General features: G+C 37.6%; 1 protein-coding gene across 4 annotated transcripts in view; it reads right to left on the minus strand.

The window, feature by feature from the left end:
* The window catches only part of Pcmt (Protein-L-isoaspartate (D-aspartate) O-methyltransferase), a 76,619-nt gene that overhangs the window by 25,315 nt on the left and 30,638 nt on the right, over positions 1 to 20,666 (minus strand). For all 4 annotated transcript variants that reach the window (XM_089093716.1, XM_089093719.1, XM_089093717.1 and 1 more), the window contains 3 exons: positions 17,861 to 17,977; positions 8,197 to 8,333; positions 6,541 to 6,645 (listed from right to left, as the gene is read on the minus strand). In XM_089093716.1, the coding sequence (XP_088949842.1) occupies positions 6,541 to 6,645; positions 8,197 to 8,333; positions 17,861 to 17,977 (359 nt within the window). Of the gene's footprint in view, positions 1 to 6,540; positions 6,646 to 8,196; positions 8,334 to 17,860; positions 17,978 to 20,666 lie in introns of those variants that run through there.

Below are 20,666 nucleotides of genomic sequence, written 5' to 3' on the forward strand. Positions count from 1 at the left end.
CTGACGCTGCATCAAATGCTGCTGAACTTCGGATTAAAACTGTTTGTGACGAAATAGTAATAGCTCATAATATTGAAAAAGGATTCGATTATACAGACAAATATAAAGCTTGTAAAACCACACCCAGCTCCAAAAGACGTAGACATCGAGCAAACGGTAATTGAAACACTAAGAAAACAAAGTATTAATTTTACAAAGGCGTTACTTCTCAATTAAGGTCCATTTAAAAGGTTTAAGAGGTTGCTGGATGAAAATTAAGCACAAATAAATGTGATTAAAAACTAGTGAGAGTGAGAATCGCGGCAGCTAAAGCAAAAGCCATGGAAAACGCGACAGCGAGAATCACATTTAATTATAAACGAAATTTTGAACAGTAATATGTGGTTGGAAACTGGAAAAGACGTATTTGTCATCTATAACATATTAAGAAATTATATAAGAATTGATTGAGTATCTATATACTGTATATTGATTCAGATTCAGTATATAAGCATTGATATCAGTATTGATTCAGAGTTCAAAGTGAACACACCTGTATTAATTTAGATATTTCACCAACATTATCAAACCAACAAGCTTTTTAACTGAATTTAGTCCCTGTGAAGCTAGTCAGATTTTGTAATCTTTGGAAAGGGATTATAGGTCCTGACCTTAATATATTTATTATTGCTACTATGACGTCACCATTACATTAGCGATCGAACGACCATCTCCGGACTTTGAAGTATGGATTATGATTTGGATTGTAGCTGCTTACGAGTGAAATAAGATGCCTGAAAAATTGGTGTTCATCCCAGTTCTTAACTTTTTGAGTAGATCACTCACAGAAGAAGTGAAACTTAATCTGATTGTCAAGAGTGCTAGCACGATGCAATTTTACGATCTAAGAACCCTTCATAGTGAGTTGGATATACAAACCCAGATGGTTTCGCATGCCAAGGATGATGACAATATTACTGATATGTAATTTTCAGTCCGTGTGAAGTACCTGCCATCGATGAGTCTGCTCATGCCACAGTAGTTTCGAAAGTAAATGAACTTTCGAGAAAATTAGATAGATTTATGTTGAATGCTAGCCGCTCTCCTGCCAGCCTGCCTGACAAGTCCCAGCCTCCTCAATCCACACACCCCCCTCACCGTTCTACTTTGCGATACTTAAGAACCCCCTAAAAGTCTTAAAAGGCCCAAATGAAGGAAAAGCATTCATTGAGAAGGTGTGCCCAAATCCTAACGATATAGCCGAGTTACGCCGCTCTAATGACAAGTGGAAACTTGTGGTTCGGTCCAAGCAAACCGCGGGCCAGATAATCAAAAATGTAAGTGCGTTGATCCATCGCTCAACATTTCCCTCGAGGAGGCTGCAAAAGCCTGCAAAAGAGTGCATTCCGCGTTTGTTGCAAGACCAATGGTCAAAAGAGTTATAGTGTGAAGTACACGAAAAACTGCAAAACTTAAACCCATGAACTCGTTTCTACTATCATGAAATATAAACGGGTCACATACAAATAAACTTCGTGTGTTGCAAAGCCTCAGGTCCAGTTATAATATGATTTTCGTCCAGGAAAAATTTGTTGCTTAAACATGGTATCAACATACTTACACTTGATGATATGACGTCATACTCTGTGCCTGCTAGAAAGTTGAATAACAGAGGCAGACCCTCCGGTGGACTTGTTACTTTCGTTAAATCGGCTCTCCGTGCTAGCTTGTTCCAACTAAATGATCGTTACTGAGCCGTGAGAGTAGACCCCTGCGTTTATATTAGTGTGTATCTACCCATTGACTACTCCAACAATCAGTCGGAGCGATTATTTGCTTTGTCGTGTGAAAGTTAGGTTCATATATAGAAAAAAATTTGGCGTCTAGGTTTACCTTGTGTTATAGCCAGAGACTTCAATTGCAATTTGTCTGACCCAGATTCTCAGCGGTCTCCACGTACTACAATAGATAAGGGTTTATTTAGTGATTTTTTGCGTGTATTAAATAAAATGTCAGATTTTACGTATATTCACACGTCTTCGCGACCCTCTAACTTGGACCACGTTGCTGTATCTTCAAATCTGACCAACGATACATTTCATGTTGTATTTGATTATCAGTTGTCTGACCACTTACCTATAACTTGCACTATCAGTGTGCCATCTTCTCAAATTAGTCCACTTGGACGTGATTCCTCAGCGCGGCGGTATCGTCGTGGTTGGTCAAAGATTGACCAAGCTCAGTTCCTCGAGTCAGTTGATTCGATTTTAAGTAAAATTAATGTCCCGTTTCACCTCCTCCAAAAGTCACTCGCGTTGCCTAAGAATGAGGTCCTGATTTGTCTTGATATGTGTTGTGCTGAAATATGCCATACCCTCTGCTTTGCCAAAAAACAGGCTGTCCCCATGCAACGTGTCCGCAAAAGAATCTTTTCTGAACAGTCCACAAATCCAGAGCCTTTTACTTCATGCGGTCAAGCAAAGTTTTGGTTTTCTATATAGAAAGAGTGTGGGTATTTAACTACCGGGCATGTGAATGCCCAGATCTCTACGAAGCGGAAGTTTTCCAAAATTATTGCTCAGCATCATAGCCATCTTTTTAATAGCTATTCTGACCGTGCAAAACAAGATCGAAATATTGTATTCGAATTTGTCTCCTCCTTAGCACCTCCTTCTTCGCCACCCTCCTCAGCTGACATTCTAGAAGCTGAATGGTATGCATATTATGAATTCTTGTTTTCTGCCCCTGATCCCATCATATAGCAATCTTATGAAGTAGCTCTAGATCAGTTTCTGAATGCTTAACCCGATGAAGATTTTGTGGTCAATACATGTTCAGTCGAAGATGCCATCCAAAAATTAAATCGGAAACGTTCATCTGGTATTGACCAAGTCAGTGCGATTCATTTGAAATACGAGGGAAAACTTCTTACGACGCATCTGTCTTTGGTTATACAGATCATTTTCACTAAGGATGTCGTTCCTTCTTTTTGCATCGGAGATTTGACTCCTATCTCTAAAAAAGGGAAATTTGAAGTCCAGTGTATATCATTCCAGCCTATTACCGTAACTACATCCCTTTGAAAGCGTTTTGAGCTTATATTTATGAGGGAACTGGAAAAAGTCTGCTACATCCGTCCACATCAGTTCGGATTTAAGCTAGGTACCAGGTGTGCCGAAGCTTCAACCGCTGTTATAAATGCCTTGATTGATGCGGAATTATCTGTAAAAAGCCTTGTTTTTTTTTCGGGGGGGGGGAGGGGGACTCGATGTCAGACGTGCATTCAGACATCCGATGTCACACATCCAAGCAACGATGCTTCTGAAAGCTGGTAAACGTGGATTGAATCTGGCCATTATCCGTTCTCTTTGGGATTTAAATTCATGACTACGTATTCGCCTAAAGCTACCCCCAGATAAAGGCATGCCTCCGATTCCACGTACCCAACTTATCCAGTCAAGAAAGGGGCCCCTCAAGGAGCTGTCACCTCTTTAATAACTATGTACTGGAAGCACAAGATTTATGCCCATCTTAGCTGACTTTGTCTTCTGTGAACCTTTCCTTGGAATGCTATGCTGACGACACCCTAAACCTTAGTCGAACTCTTCAACACGTAACCGAAATTTTAAGAATCCTTGAAGCACAATATCAGAAAGTCGGAATGGAATTCAACTCCTCGAAATCTGATACTGTCCTGTTTAACTGGAAAACAGGCTCCTCTGACCCTTCCATCACGCTTGGGTCTAGCTCTGTAGAACTTGTAGATCACATTATTTATCTAGGTCTACCCATTGCTTCTTTTATCCAACACACCCGAAAATTTCTTCTTGAACATCTTGTAAACTTTGATTCAACCGACCTCTTCTAGCAAGTCTATATAGCACTGTTGCCCTTCCCTATATCCTATACACTGCACCCTTCTGGAAACTCCTAATTAAAACTGACAAGAGTGAAATCCGATCCATGGTCTTTCGTCTTGCCAAGTATCTGCTTCATCTAACTCAGTGGTATAGAAATTCACTCGCAATTGCGAGATTCAAGGTTGCTGACCCAGAAGTTGCCGTCGCCAGACGGATAGCGAAACACAATAGAAAAATAGATGGGAATATAAATGATTGGTCCCACATTCTTAAGCAGTGATGTATTTTCATTCGCGGTACCTCAGTTTTTTGTTGTTGTTTCCAGTCTGTATTGTGTTCTTTTTTCTTCTTATGTTCCGTCTTCTTGTGTGTTTGATGTGACGGGTTTTTTCAATAAATTTTAATAGCAATAATAAATTAATTCTTTTAAGATTGTTTAATGTTATTGATCTGCCGCATTTATAGTATGTCGCGCTGTTTTGAAGAATTTTTCTCTCACATATATTATGTAAATAGATGGCGCTATTATCACTTTTCAAATTATTTTCTTCGGCTTCAACTTTGGACCCGAAACTCGTCTGTGTTTATTCGTTATAATATAACTGATCCATGCATTGTCGTTTCAACAAGTATTGTGAATTTTAATGATTAAACTATCATACGGCTGGAACCATATCTTGCAATGGTAAGATAATAGCCAAATTAGAAAGTAAATGTTTGTGTTTATGCTAGTTCGCTTAGAAGTCTTTCTTTTTGTTCTGGTTTCTTTCTTAGGTTTGCTTGTGTTGTATTTTGCGAAGTGTTTAATTGTTGTCTTTAATGTATTATTATTTTGTTTGCTTTTACTGTTCCGTTTTCTTGCTTTTGTATGACGGGTTTTCAAATAAATAAATAATAAATAAATAACAAGAAGATGCATGAATCTAAGCTGCTAAAGAAAGGCGTGGAAAAAACTTTCTGAGGTAATGATGAACAAAAATGGAAGACGGAATCTACGGTTAGAAAACAAGGACCAGATCTGACTGGCCATAAAAACGATCTAAAAACGTCAGGACTTTAAGGAAGAAAAAATTAGTTAAATGAATTCAAGTATGAAATTCTAAGTTTTATAACTATCTAGTTTCAAGTTTATTTAAATGGGAGCAACGCCTTCTACACTTTGTAAAGGCCAGAACGTCTTTTGCACTTTATTGAAAATAAAATACAATTTAAACGTTTACTTTTGTATAACGTTAATTCATAAAAACTTGCTGAGACTTTCAGCAATAAAGATACACATATTGTCAATCTACATTCAATCTACAACTGTCAGTCTACATTTCATTAGGTTCTTTTTAGTAGTCTTGATTAACATGTTCATTTTCTTTCTTTTTTTATTGATATTGTGACAAATAAAAACTCACAGCTCAAAATAAGAATTGCTTTCAGTAAAGCATAAGTGACGTTATGAGTCTTTGCAAGGCACGTTAGTGCTACTCATGTTTGCACTAGTTTCTGTTCGTTTTAGGTTTAATTCGATAGTTATCTAATTTCTGCTCATTTTGGATTTCACTTATATATTGATAGTGATTTAAAACGGTTTTAGCCTTGAATTCGGTGGTCTTAGCTGTAATACAACTCTTTGCTTTTCCTTGAAAAACCTCCTAAGATTTTTGGGTTAGCAAAGTGAACAAACAGGTCATAAATTTATACTAATTTAAGATGACATTAAATTTATGATTAGATAATTAACAGCTTTTCGGGTGCCTAATCAATAAAACAACCAATGCCACCAGTAACCACAAAAAAACAGCTACAAAGTGACCATCTACTATACTAAAATTTTAATTTTTTATATAATTTTTATATATTGTCATGGTGAATTATGTTTTTGACTAAAGGAGAAAGTTTAACGACTGCATGTTTACACCACTTTTCAGGCTTATCGCCATTATTCATGAACCAAATAAATAGCATAAATAAACAAATAAATCTTCCCTTGTATAAGAACTAGCCAATGGAAAAAATACAGCGTGATAAGCCCTTTTGAAAACTAAAATTCTTTTATGAAAAAGTCCTTAAAATTTTCCAAATACTTCTCATAAAGGACTTTCCTGTCAGGGACAGACGTAGAATTTTTTTTTTTTCAGGGACCCTATAATAAAAATAATTTCGGGAAGGCGGGCCATGATTCAACAATTTGTTTTGATAATTTGAATTAGAACAGCTCAAAAACTCAATAAAACTTGGGATCTTTTTGGGAGGAGCCCCCCTGAGTACGTTCCTGGTTGTGGTGCTCAGAAAAAGATAAATTTGATTCAAATTTTCTATAAACTCAACAGATCTGACCAATAGCATAAAAGAGCTGAGGCCAAGCTTTCAAATTGAAAAAATGTGGCATTTTAAAGATGAAAAATATATTGTTTCTTCCACTGAATGTAAGTCATCCGAATGTTGATAATCATTTGAATGAAGATAAGATACTATGTCTAAATTATTTGAACTGCTTGTTCAAGAGATTGAAATCATTTGGTACAGGAGCTGCTCAGAATACCAATAAGCAGAAGCACTCGTCTAGGCATTCAAAAACTGAAATTAAAATAAATATTTTGACAAGCATTATTAGCAACTATTCAAATTTATCAACAACCTGATTGAAAAGTACCGGATCAAACAACCTAACCAACGACTAAAAAGCCTGACCAGGAAAAAAAGGACTTACCATCATGGCAAAACAAGCAGTTAAATACCCACTTCCTGAACCAACATCAAGAACTTTTCCACCAGATTTCAACTGTTCGTGCAGTAGTTCGAGTGCGTAGGCATGCTACAAAGAAAATCAAAAGTATTTGGATCAATACGTTCAGTTTCAGTTTTGCGTTCAGTTCAGTTTTCAAATGAAACAAGAAACGGATACCGCATGTAACTACGGCAAAGCGTTGAAGCATATTTTTTTTAACTCTAAAAAAATGTTGCTCTAGGCAACAAATGTTACCTAGGTGAAATCAAGTATTCACTCCAGCCAACCCCCTCCAAAACAGTTGTTCTTTGAGATGCCTGTATAGCCAAGAGTCTTTCTTACCAATATCTAAAGTTAAAATACAATTTTATAATATCTTATCATATTATTGAATATATGTTACCGTTTGTCTGAAATCTGTTAATGTCGACATTCACCTTTGAATGTCCGAAATTCCTTTTTTTTCTGCTTGGATTCAATTAGCTTTGCGAGTCAGCATTTTCAGTATTACGCAAGCTACGACAGTAAAAATTAAAGTTTGTTATGTTAATTTATGTTAGGTTAAACTTGGTTATCAATATCAGAAACGGGTTAAAAACCTAACCTAGCCCAACCATAATAAGGCAGTTGACTTCCTCTTCAACTTGTACTAAAAGGTGATTGTCAAGATCTGAAGCATCGCAAATTCACACAGGAAATTTAAATGGGAATAAATCTGAAACAGTCACACAATCTCCATGAACAAGAAATTTTCTAAAACAACAAAAAAAGATGATTTAGAGATAAATATTTTTAACAAAACATGTGTTTTACAAAGATAAAAAAAAGCGAACAACATAATTTTTTACAATTTGATAAAAATTGAAAAAAAGTAAAAAGAAGCTTGAGCAGTCCTGAATAAACCCGATTTTTTTTAATAAAATAAAAGCCAAGTAACGCTGCTATGAATTCAGGCGGAAATGTGTTATTTAAAGCAAAATTCTTGAATATAAACAGGAAGGGTGTGCAAAAGCCCAGGAAAGCTGGACCCCAGCCCCCCCATTGCTCTTCCTGGTTGAATGATCATGAATGGACATCTTTACCGCCGGGAGAGTTTGTAAAGTCTTGTGCCGTATTCTTTGCCTTTCTTTTATAATGAGATTTTACATAACTGAGATTCAGCAAGCCCCAATTCGAGCACATTAGATTTTCACAGAATTTTCGAATGGGTATCTGATTCTGATGGGCAATTTTCTGACATATTCTATAAAAAAAATCTGTTTGGCTGAAATCAGCGACAAAAAAATAATCTCGGTCTTAGTAAAAAAACTCATTGTGAATGGGGCATAACGAATGTCAAATCCAAATCGAAAACTCCGGATTCTTGGAAGTGCCATCCTAGAAAGACAAATGGGAATAATATATTACCATATGAGCATAATAAATTGGGCATAGTATATTACCATATGAGCATAATATATTGGCCATAATATATTACCATATGAGCATAATATATTGGGCATAATATATTACCATATGAGCATAATATATTGGGCATAATATATTACCATACGAACATAATATATTGGGCATAATATATCACCATATGATCATAATATATTAGGCATAACATATTACCATAATGTATTAATATATTACCATATGAGGAGCAGATATGGTTGCACCATAGCCAATACTTTGAGGAGCATCCATATACGGATTATGTGGAGTGTAGAGGCCTCTATCTACCAATTTCATTGCTTTTTCAACTTCATCATGTTGTATAATGTTATGAACTGAAAAATAATTGCTTGTTACACAAAAAGAAGAAGAAACTTGAAAGTAACCTATTAGAGTTGCTCCAACGTTACAAATACGCAAATCTGAGAATGGATGGAAGGATTTTTTCAAAAAATCCAGTTCACTTTCATCTGTTTCTGTTCACTTTCATTTGTTCAGAAGGCGATTTATAAAAAGTTCTATGATTTTCTTAAATCGTCTACTTTCTTCACAAATTCCCGATTTGGGTTTAGGTCTGAACACAATACTGGACTATCCTTGCTCTCATCCAATATATTCATGAATAGAGGAGAAATTCCAGCAACAATATATTTACATTTTAAAAAAACATTCGATACAATATCCTATTGTACTCTTTCCTGTAAATTGGATAATTGTGGTGTGCGCGGACCGGCGTTGAATCTAGTTAAATCATATCTAGATAATAGAATGCAAAAAATAGCTGTAGGCAATTTCATCTCTCCAGCTGTTCGTTCCTCAGACTTCGAGGGTTGGGGTACCTCAGGGCTCTGTCCTAGGTTCTCTGCTTTTTCTGATTTATATAAATGATATTCATCGCGCTTGGGGAAATCGCGTGATTCCACACACATTTTGCTTATGATACAGCAAGTTCGCTTTCCGAGAGGAATGACGAGGAAGCTCCAAGCGCCAAATAGCTATTTGATGAATCAAAATCGATTGGTATGTCAGCATTTTCTTTTGATAACATTTAGCGACCAAAATTAGGGCCGAATTGGTGTTATGTATCACAAAATGGCGCCACCACTTTGATGTGTGGCAGTCTCATTTGTGCAAATATCGGAGTCTGAATAGAAGAAGATGCGGCTAAGAAAATCGAAATTATTATCCTCTCATGCCTGACACTGTGGAATCTGCTGAAAGAAAAAAAAAAAAAACACTGGAGGAAGTTCGCTGTTCAGAAATTGATCACGAAGAAACAGTAGGAATCAGCAATATTTTCGCTAATCTTTCTTGCATTACTGACTGTACCGAGGTAGCAAAAACAATTCACACTTGAAGTTAAGTTGGATTATGTCACTAACGAATTAGACGCTGCAATAAAAGCGCTAGACATAGGGCGAACAATCACCGAATATAGAACTAGGCTTATTTGTCAGTCAGAAAAATTCATTTCTCAGAAAGTGTCAAGAATGGAAGAGGCAGAATCTGAAGCCGAAAGTTTACAGCAAGCTGCAATCGTACGAATCGAACACAATCCCGGGCTCAAGGGAAAAAAATAACTCAGAAAAGCTGAAGCTTACCAAAATAGAACCATTTCAGCCGAAAATCAATTTTCCCCCCCAAAAAAAATGAGGAAATCGAATCCCAGAGTTCCAAACACCAGTTGCGGTTTGTTAGAAACTGGTACAATGAGTAGCCGCACCTAGAGTATAGTTTCGATAAAGATTCAGCCTTCTGCTTTGCCTGTTCGTTGTTTCCAACTGGACCTGGCCATGAATACAGAAACAAATATTCTTCATTTATAACAGGAACTAGAAACTGGTACAAAATGCGAAGCAAGGATGCCAAGACTGGAATGCTCGTCACTCACTTCAGATCAAATTGTCACAAAGCTTCTATAGGTGGTTTTATTGGAGAGGTAAATCATTGCCAAGCTTAGTTAACAAGGAGAAACTCATGAAAGATATAGAGTCAGAAAAAAAGAGGGAAAGAGGGCGTCGCATTATATAAATGTTGCTAGATTTTACCTCCACTTAATATAAACAAGGGCTGGCATTTCGTGGGAAGAATCATGACGGGTGAAATTAGGTCGACCCAGCCAATCTTATTTCGAGGCACAGCGTCATATGGACCATTAGATGAAAAACCAGAACAAGCCGAATATTACCAGGTATCTGTCGGGTAGCAGAAAAATTGGATTAATTGCGATTTTTGGAACAGAGCTAGTTCGAAAAATCGTAGCAGATGGCAATGAAGCTGACTTCTTTGGCATCTTCGCAGACGAAACACACGCTACCAGCCAAGAAGAGTGTTTAGCTGTAGGCGTAAGTTACACTGATAGAGGGAGCCGCTAAAGAGAGTTTACTCGTCATTGTAGATTCTGAGTAAAAGAAAGGAGCCGATATAGCAGAAGAAAATCTACAAGTATTACGGTACGAGAGGCTCGTATCAATGAAGAAATACCGGCATTTCAGTCCTACGATTTTGCAAGTAAGATGGGTGGGCTCTTCGATGGAAGACCCACTCACATTTCCAAGAAGTTAGCAAGAAATATTCGATACCTAATAGTTCAAAGCCTTCGATGCCTAGTTCAAAGAGGGAACATCGTTCTTTTTGCAGATATTTGCACAAGCGCTGGAAGTATCATTGAGTGTGCCGATTTGTTCTCTCTAGCGAAAAAGAGCAGACGAGGGTTATGCTTAGTTTACAGAGCATTCACTTCTGCAAAAACTATTGCAGTGACATTGGCTGAAGACAAACGAATATTTAGCAAGATGAAGATCGTCAAGGACAGTGTGTGGCAGTCTCATTTGTGAGTGTAGAAGAGCACTAGCAAGTTGGTTACGAAACTGTATACTGAATTTTTTAATGTTCTCGACTGGTGAACATCAAATTTAATTGCTTTGAATTTATCGAAAACTAATTTCACAATTTACGGTAGAAAGTCAAATGTTTGCCCTCGTATTACTCGAGTTACTTCTTCAAAATATCTATTATCAATATTTCGGGTGGAAACGATAAAGTACCTTGGACTCGCGATTGACGAAAGCTTATCTTCTTAAACACACTTTCAAAACTACGCTTAAAGATTTCCAGGTGTTGTGGTTTAATGCGAAGGTTAAAGCATCATTTGCCTTACTCTGCGTTTTTGCTCTGATTTAGTCTAATATTAATTATTCTTCTCTAGTATAATTAACTACATTTAAAAGCCATATTAAACCAATACAGACTTTACAAAATAAAGCTCTAAGAATCCTGAAACTTTTTACTCCATTACCTGTTGCGCTTCCAAATAAGTCTTCTAGAGTAACTTTATATACTTATCTAGATATACTTTCAGTTTCCCAACAATTTACATTTGGAGCAATTCTTTTCAAATTTAATTATGACATTAAAAAATGATTGTCTTATTACCTCAATCAAAGTTTGTTCACCCAATCACAAGATTCACGTAATTATAACACACGGCAAAATAAGGAGTATATACATTGACAATTACAGTACTGAGAGATCTAAATTCACTCCGTTTGAGTCGATAGCCCGGTGCTAGGATGCTCACAAAGATCTTATTGATAAATTTACTTTTATCATATTAATAAAAAGGAATGTAAATTTCATTTAGTTCAAAATTATCTTCAATTCAGTGTTTATTAAATAAGATAAAGTTGTTTGTATAGTTTGTTACTCTGGTTAAATGTGGGCCTCTCGGTTATCTTCTAATATTAACTTATATTTAATAATATTGAAAATTTTTATATTTATTTATGAATCCTGGAATAGCTGTTATTTTCACATTACTGTTGTGCAATTATATCTTTGTCGTCGTGTTTATCTTTGTACAGTAGTGTTTTTGCTATTTTATCTTTGTCTAGGCCTAGATTTTCGAGCTTCTCTTTCCATGGGCCTAGTCAAACATATACATGGATATGTGAATAATAAAGTGATTGAACTTGAACGGCTTGTTTTGAGTAGCGGAATGCCTGACTATATCTCAAACAGTAACCTGGACGAAAAATGCGGTTTAATTCAGCTGTAATGAGAGAAAAGTTGAGATGGCTAGGACACATTTTGTAGATGAAGGATGAAAGATTGCCAAAGACCGTCATTGTCGGCCAACCACCTAGGGCCGAATAAAAGTAGGTGGGTCCCGGATAGGATGGGAGGATGTCTGGTGAGGTAGATATTCTAGATATTTTCCAGAGAAATTGCCTACGAATTATTCTGGGGTACCCAACTGCTTGACAGTATTTGAAACAGTAGGCTGTACAACAAGTGTGGTTCAATCCCGCTTTCTAGGGCTATAATGAGAGAAACGTTGAAATGGCTAGGGCACGGACTGTGAATGAAGAATGGAAGATTGCCAAAAGATTGTCTTTTTCGGCCAACCGTCTAGGTCTAAATATAAAGCAGGTCGTCCTCGGTTGGGGTGGTGGAATGTTGTAAGGAAAGATTTAAGGGATGAGAATTTCATAATAGGGTGAAAAGAGGGAGGCTTTAAATAAATTGGGACGGAGGAGGAGCGTGCGTAGCTCTGTGGGCCTTTGGCGGCTTGGTGCTGCGGTGAGTTGTTAGTAGTAACAGTAGTAAACGGAACTGGAGCAAATTTCAGCGAGGAAATAACCAAAAAAATTTATTTGAGGAGGAAGGGGGCAGAAGCTTGAAAAAATTCATTTTGTCAAATAGGTCGCACATTATATGCCGCACACCGCCCAGTTTATTTCCACACAACGCGGCAGATGCACCACTGAGGGGGGATGGGGGTCCCCCCTAAAGGTCCTCAGAAAGGACTTTTGTTGGGCGAAGCCCAACTAAAGTCGCTATTTTTTGGTGCAAAGTGATGCTTCTGGAAGGGATTTCGTCGGGCAAAGTCCGAGGAAACTTACTACTTCATGTGACCAAAGTCGACAGAAACCTATTGGCCCCCTAAAAAACGACTACTCGAGCCCTAAAAAACATGGTATTTTGTCGGTCCAAGATAATATCATAAAAGACTTTCGTCGGGCGAAGAACAACAAAATTTATTGCTTCATCTGCGCAAAGTGGACAGAAACCAATTGTCCCCCTAGAAAACGACTTCTTGAGCCGAACCCTACAAAACTTGATATATAGTCTGTCCAATCTAATGTCATTAAAGACTTCCGTCGAGCGAAGGACTACGAAACTTACTGCTTAATCTGCGCGAAGCTTAATCTGCAACAAAAACTTGTATTTTTGTTTCTTTCCAAAATATCGGAAACAGCTGACATTTTGCTAATACATGAGCCCATAGAATTGCAAGGTTACATTAAGCTTATTTAGAACTAGACCTCTTTCGCTTATTCTCAAAAGCCCTATGACAAATCATACAAGTATAAAATCATACCTGTAAAACCAAGGGTATTAAGAATTATAAATGCAAGGGATATAAACATTTTTTAATTTTGGATTCGACAAAAAAAATAAAAAAAAACTGGGCCATACTGCTACTCCAAAAGAAAATTGCGTAATACATACACACGTCGAAATAAATTCAAACCAAACCAATTTGCCAAGAGTGAGGAAGTTTACAGGGAATCGCGTTTCTCAGTTATTTAGAAATTGCAATTTTAATTAGTGCAATTCAGCATTCGGACCTAAAAAGACGCTTGGAGTACTATTTTATTAGTTTTGATCATCAGTACATGAAAATGTTTGCAGAAAAAGGAAAAGATCCAGAACTAGAATAAAGCTTGTGCGTGAAGTTTGTTTAAGAAAGATGAAAGGTATTACGAATTCGACTCTAATTATCGAGCTATTCACATCTAAAGCCCAAAAGTGAGGAACTGAAAACGAGTACCGAAGTGAAGATTAGGCCAAAGATTGTGCAAAAGACCTCTGTGTTTGGTAGACGACGCACACACAGAGACGACACACCAAGTTGTTCCCTTGATTTGGGTGTCATATGTAAAACCCATGTTTCATCTCCAGTTCAACTTGTTACCACATCAGTAGCAAACATTAAAAAGATGAAAATGATATAAAAACAGCAGTGAACTCTTTGTTATTGGAGCTGGTGGTACATTTTCTTCAATTGTTAATCCTGTGCGAATTATCCAAAACAAGTCTATTAGAGTATTATCAGGAAAATCCGAAAGAGAATCAGTTCGAGAAGTCTATAGGGTTTTTAGGATATTGCCAGCGGCGGGTTTTCTTCCAAAATGGTTACGGCCAGGAAGCTTAAAGAAAACTGTAGAAGGCCCTGTGACGAGCGAACTTCATGTCGAACAGCAAGATAGCTTAGTGCAATTGAGGTCAACCGAAAGCTTAGTCTGTCTTCCATGATGCCTCTTCTTTCAGTGCTTCGCAGTCGCAGCAACCTCGTGTTTCGCATTCTGTCACTGCTAAAGGTGTTTATCACGAAAGTTCCGCAGATGTTCTAGTTATAAGTACACGATTTGAAATGATAGACTCCCAAAGGCCGGACAGAATCTTATTTTTAAGGTGAGAAATTTGATCAACGAGCGTCAGCTTGTTAAAGGGTACTAAACTTTAAAAAAATTGATTAAAACACTCAATAATTTGTAATCGATAAACGAGGAAATGATAATAATATTAGGGATAAATAAAAAATTCTATCCTTAATTTTTTATTAGAAATGATAAAAAGATGAGTTATCCTTAATGGCGGTAAACATGTCCTTTTAATATGCAAACTTTTTGTATTTTTACCTAATCTAATTTTGTTTTTGTGATTTAGAGGACAGTCCTGGTAAGTGGTCTTTCCTACAGGATTGGAGTATTGGACCCGCTTGAGTTTTAGAGATATTGAATTATACTCCAACACTTACATACAAAATAGCGGTATTACTATGCAGCGGATCTATACACGTTTGAGCTTGCTCTCTACTTTTGGGTCATGCTCTCTACTTGCTCTCTACTAATATGCAGCGGATCTCTACACGTTTGAACTTGCTCTCTTCTTTTGGGGTTCTTACTCACTTCTCTTTCAAGGTATGCTTTAAAATGGAACTGAAGTAAAATGAACTAAAGCGTACCAAATTGTCTGCAAGAAGCAAAGAAGAATATAGCTTTGAAATGGTCTTTCAAGTTTAATAGGTCATGGTTAGGTTTCCTTATAAAAGGGTTTGAATTTGTTTCGAGCTTTTTAATGTTTTCGAATGCGTGAAATAAATATAGACAAACAACTGCGGTGAAATTGAAGTAACATTTCAGACATCACTTGAGGAAGTTCGTCCTGGTCCATCCTTGACAAACATCGGAGTCTGAATAGAAGAAGATGCGGCTGAAAAAAATCGAAGTTACTTATCCTCTCATGTCTGACACTGTGGAATCTGCTGAAAGAAAAAAAAAACACTGGAGGAAGTTCGCTGTTCAGAAATTGATCACGAAGAAACAGTAGGAATCAGCAATATTTTCGCTAATCTTTCTTGCATTACTGACTGTACCGAGGTAGCAAAAACAATTCACACTTGAAGTTAAGTTGGATTATGTCACTAACGAATTAGACGCTGCAATAAAAGCGCTAGACATAGGGCGAACAATCACCGAATATAGAACTAGGCTTATTTGTCAGTCAGAAAAATTCATTTCTCAGAAAGTGTCAAGAATGGAAGAGGCAGAATCTGAAGCCGAAAGTTTACAGCAAGCTGCAATCGTACGAATCGACCACAATCCCGGGCTCAAGGGAAAAAAATAACTCAGAAAAGCTGAAGCTTACCAAACTAGAACCATTTCAGCCGAAAATCAATTTTCCCCCCAAAAAAAATGAGGAAATCGAATCCCAGAGTTCCAAACACCAGTTGCGGTTTGTTAGAAACTGGTACAATGAGTAGCCGCACCTAGAGTATAGTTTCGATAAAGATTTAGCCTTCTGCTTTGCCTGTTCGTTGTTTTCAACTGGACCTGGCCATGAATGCAGAAACAAATATTCTTCATTTATAATAGGAACAAGAAACTGGCACAAAATGCGAAGCAAGGGCGCAAAGGCTGAAATGCTCGTCACTCACTTCCGATCAAATTGTCACAAAGCTTCTATAGGTGGTTTTATTGGAGAGGTAAATCATTGCCAAGCTTAGTTAACAAGAAGAAACTCATGAAAGATATAGAGTCAGAAAAAAAGAGGGAAAGAGGGCGTCGCATTATATAAATGTTGCTAGATGTTACCTCCACTTAATATAAACACGGGCTGGCATTTCGTGGGAAGAATCATGACGGGTGAAATTAGGTCAACCCAGCCAAACTTTTTTCGAGACACAGCGTCATATGGACCATTAGATGAAAAACCAGAACAAGCCGAATATTACCAGGTATCTGTCGGGTAGCAGAAAAATTGGATTAATTGCGATTTTTGGAACAGAGCTAGTTCGAAAAATCGTAGCAGATGGCAATGAAGCTGACTTCTTTGGCATCTTCGCAGACGAAACACACGCTACCAGCCAAGAAGAGTGTTTAGCTGTAGGCGTATGTTACACTGATAGAGGGAGCCGCTAAAGAGAGTTTATTCGTCACTGTAGATTATGAGTAAAATAAAGGAGCCGATATAGCAGAAAAAATTCTACGAGTGTTACGGTACGAAAGGCTCGTATCAATGAAGAAATACCGGCATTTCAGTCCTACCATTTTGCAAGTAAGATGGGTGGGCTCTTCGATGGAAGACCCACACACATTTCCAAGAAGTTAGCAAGAAATATTCGATACCTAATAGTTCAAAGCCTTCGATGCCTAGTTCAAAGAGGGAACATCGTTCTTTTTGCAGATATTTGCACAAGCGCTGGAAGTATCATTGAGTGTGCCGATTTGTTCTCTCTAGCGAAAAAGAGCAGACGAGGGTTATCCTTAGTTTACAGAGCATTCACTTCTGCAAAAACTATTGCAGTGACATTTGCTGAAGACAAACGAATATTTAGCAAGATGAAGATCGTCAAGGACAGATTGAGGTCAACTATGGGAAACGATCGACTTGACGATCTCATTCAGAAAGACCTATTGGGAAAAATTCACCTCAACCTACTTGTAGAAAAGTGGAATGTTGAAAAGCCGCGTAGCCTTAAAGTTTAGCCTATTTGCTTTGTCTTGATTTTGCTTTTATACCTGAGCATAAAATTATTTCCTCTAAAGTATGTGACAATTTTCAGCAACTAATAAACATTATTTTAACACCTAAAAAACGAAGTAACAAATGTTGGTTGTCGTCGACACCTACCCGGATTCGTCGGCACATTTTGGACGTCCCACCCCAAAGGTAAAAGGCTAGTGACGCCCCTGCAACGCGGTATCAGCATTCTTTCGTTCCCCTTTTCACGGGACCGTTTAACAACATATAGTTATCGTAGTTTGTGTTTGTGCAACTTTTATGTACCTTGAAAACAGCTCAGTTTTAGTGCTTCTTAGTGCTATGTCGATTATTTCAATAAATATGTCTATGCCTATAAAAAAAAATCACTCCCTCGTTGACAGCTCTGCACAAGAGATTACAGTCTCCTGAGAGCACCCTAGCAGATCAAATAAAAAAACAGATTTAGACAATTAGAATGGAGAATTAGAATGAAGTATTATAGCTGGTAGGGAGTATTATATAGCAATTCTGGAGGTAGTAAAGATCCACCCTTTAATTTTAATAAGAAATAAGCTGAAATGTCCTTCTCAAATTCGTCTCAGAGAACGAAAACAAACTAGATAATTCTTAGGAGCATAATAGCCCATTTTTAGAAGGAAATGGCCATTGGTCTATGGCATGACAATATGTAGGCACTGAAATTTATGTCTTCTATTTGCTCTTCAAAAAGCTGATATTCTGGCTGGATAGGGATCTACAGTAACATCTATGTCTAACCTAGTTTTAAAAGCATAAATTCTGAGCCTACCTTTTAAGTTGTCAACTAATTCATCATTTGTCTGTCCATGAGAACGCCATGCCATGCTGACTCTCAATAAAGCTGTATTTACAACTAAGCTCACAGGTACAATGAGTTGTTTAAGCACTAAAAAAGAAAAGTACGTCAGCACTCAGCTGTAGTGCTAGCAGGTAATGGAGGACATATCATAGAACCATCTAGAATCTCTCCATTTTTGGGACAATTTAGTGCACGAGTGAGGGATGACACGATATGACATCCTTAAAAGGATTTTAAATCCCTAACCTGTCTCAAAGTTATATTTGACCTATATATATATATTGAAGTATGCCCCAAAAATAGTCAATAATTAATTACAGTAGCTTAAAGCTTAATAACAAATAACGGGAGGGGGCATGACCTGATATATATAACAGGAGGCTATAAAAGAGTAGTATCAAACTTCAAGAGTTAGAATAGCGAGGGACAGGTAACCTCCCACCATCATGTTTGCCCCAGTATGGGAATCTAGTAATGAAAAATACAGATCAGAGGTAATGATATAGCGTTGCCTATATTAAAGGCCACAAGGCTTTAATGTTTTATTATTATTATTATCACTATTCTTTTTCCCAGAGACACTTCATCTGAAAGATATAGTCGTATATACTTCGGCAGGGGCTCATTCGATTGGAAATCGGATGTTCTAGTACCCATCTCAAGAGTAAAAAGTGATCAGAGGGAAACTAGCCCCCAAAACCCCCTGTCTCCTTTTCCCAATATACATCCGATCAAAATTTTTAGATGGTCATTTTGTTCAATTTAGTTCACAGACAATATAAAAATGTCTCCAGGATTGACACAACGCCCCAGAGCCCGAGGGCAAGGGTTGCTAAGTTATGACCTCGGGACGTATAAGGCTATTCTTTCATATGAAAGCTCATGAAAGCTCATATGAGGCACTTCATATGAAAGATGTGGTCGTATAAACTTCGACAGGGGTGAGTGATCTGAGGGAAACTAGCCCCCCCGCCCCATGCCCCCTTTTCTCCAAATGCATCCGATCAAAATTTTTAGATAGACATTTGGTCAAAATAGTCTGAAGATTAGTTGATCGAATTTCCGGGGTCAACACAACCCCTCAGAGCCCGAGGATAAAGTGTTGTAACTTATGCCCTGGGGGCATACAAGGTTCCTATAGAAGGATAGGTCGTATAAACTTTGGAGGAGGATCATTTGTATAGAAATTGAAAGTTCTAGTTCCATTTTTAAGAGTCTAAAATTATCGGAGGGGAACTAGTCCCCCCTCATCCCTTCTTTTTCCCAAAAGCATCTGATGAAAAAATTTAGATGGTTATTTTGTTCATAGTCCAAATTCCATATAACAATATCTCCGAGGTTGATACAATCCAACAGAGTCTGAGGGCACGGGTTGTAATTTATGCCTGATTATAAGGTTTTTATGGAAGAGGGGTCTGTGTAAACTATTATGGATGCTCATTTGATTGTAAATTGAAACTTCTGGTTCCCTTTTTAAGAGTCAAAAGTGATCAGACGCCTACTACTCCCCCCCCCCTTACGCCCTTTTTTCCCAAAATGCATCCGATCAAACTTTTTAGATAGCCATTTTTGTTCATAATAGTCCAAAGGTCATAGAACAGTGCCTCTTGGGTTGACATAACCCCCCAGGGCAAGGGCTGTAAGTTTTGTCCCAGGGGCATACAAGGTCCTTATGTAAGGGGTGACCGTATAAACTTTGGAAGAGGTTCATTCAAATACAAATTGAAAGTTCTAGTTCCCTTTTTGAGAGTCAAAACTGACCGGAGAGCAACCCCCCCCCCAAGTCCTTTTTCCTCCAAATGCATCCGATCAAATTTTTTAGATAGTCATTCTGTTCAAAAGAGTCCAAAGATGATGTAACAATGCCTTTGGGGTTGGCACAATTCCCCAGAGCCCATGGGCAAGGGTTGTAAATTATGCCCCAAAGCCATGTAAGTTTTATAGGGAAAGAATTGTCATACAAACTTAGGAAGAGGCTCCGTTGATTGAGAAATTGAAAGTTGTAGTTATCTTTTTAAGAGTCAAAAGTGATCGAAGGGCAAGTAGCCCTCACCACCCACACCCTCTTTTCGGAAAAAGCATTCAATCAAAATTTTGAAATTAGAATTGTGTTCAAAATTGTCCTACAGTCATATAATAATGCCTCCGGGGCGAGTTATAACGTGGGGACATAGAATTTTTTATTGAAGGAACAGTTGTGCAAACTTTGGAGGGGGCTCAATTGATTAGAAAACGAAAATTCTAGTTCCCTTTTTAAGAGACAATAGTCATCAGAGGGGAACTAGCCCCCCCCCCTCTTTTTCCTCCAAATGCATAAAATCTAAATTATGAGATAGTCATTTTGTTCATAATGGTCCAAAGATCATATAACCGTGCATCCAGAATTGAGACAATCTCCTTTCCCCGATCCCGGGGCAATGGTTGTACGTTATGCCCCGAGGGCATATAAAGTTTGTATGGAAGGGATGATCGTTTAAACTATGGAGTAAACTCAATTGATTGGAAATTGAAAATTCCTAGTTCCTTTGTAAGAGGCAAAACTGATCGCGACAACTAAACACACCCGATCAAAATTTTAGATAGCAATCTTGCTTAAAATAGTACAAATATCATATAACAATGCCTCTGGAGTTCTAACACCCCCCACCAAAACAAAACTGGGGGCAGGGGTTGTAAGTTATACACCGAGGGCATATAAGTTAATATTTAAGAGGTGGCTGCATAGACTTTGAAAGAGGATGATTTGATTGGAATTTGAAAATTCTAGTTCCGTTTT

Source organism: Artemia sp. Qi Xiang Cuo, chromosome 8, assembly GCF_049724085.1.
Source record: "Artemia sp. Qi Xiang Cuo chromosome 8, ASM4972408v1, whole genome shotgun sequence".
NCBI lineage: Eukaryota > Metazoa > Arthropoda > Branchiopoda > Anostraca > Artemiidae > Artemia > Artemia sp. Qi Xiang Cuo.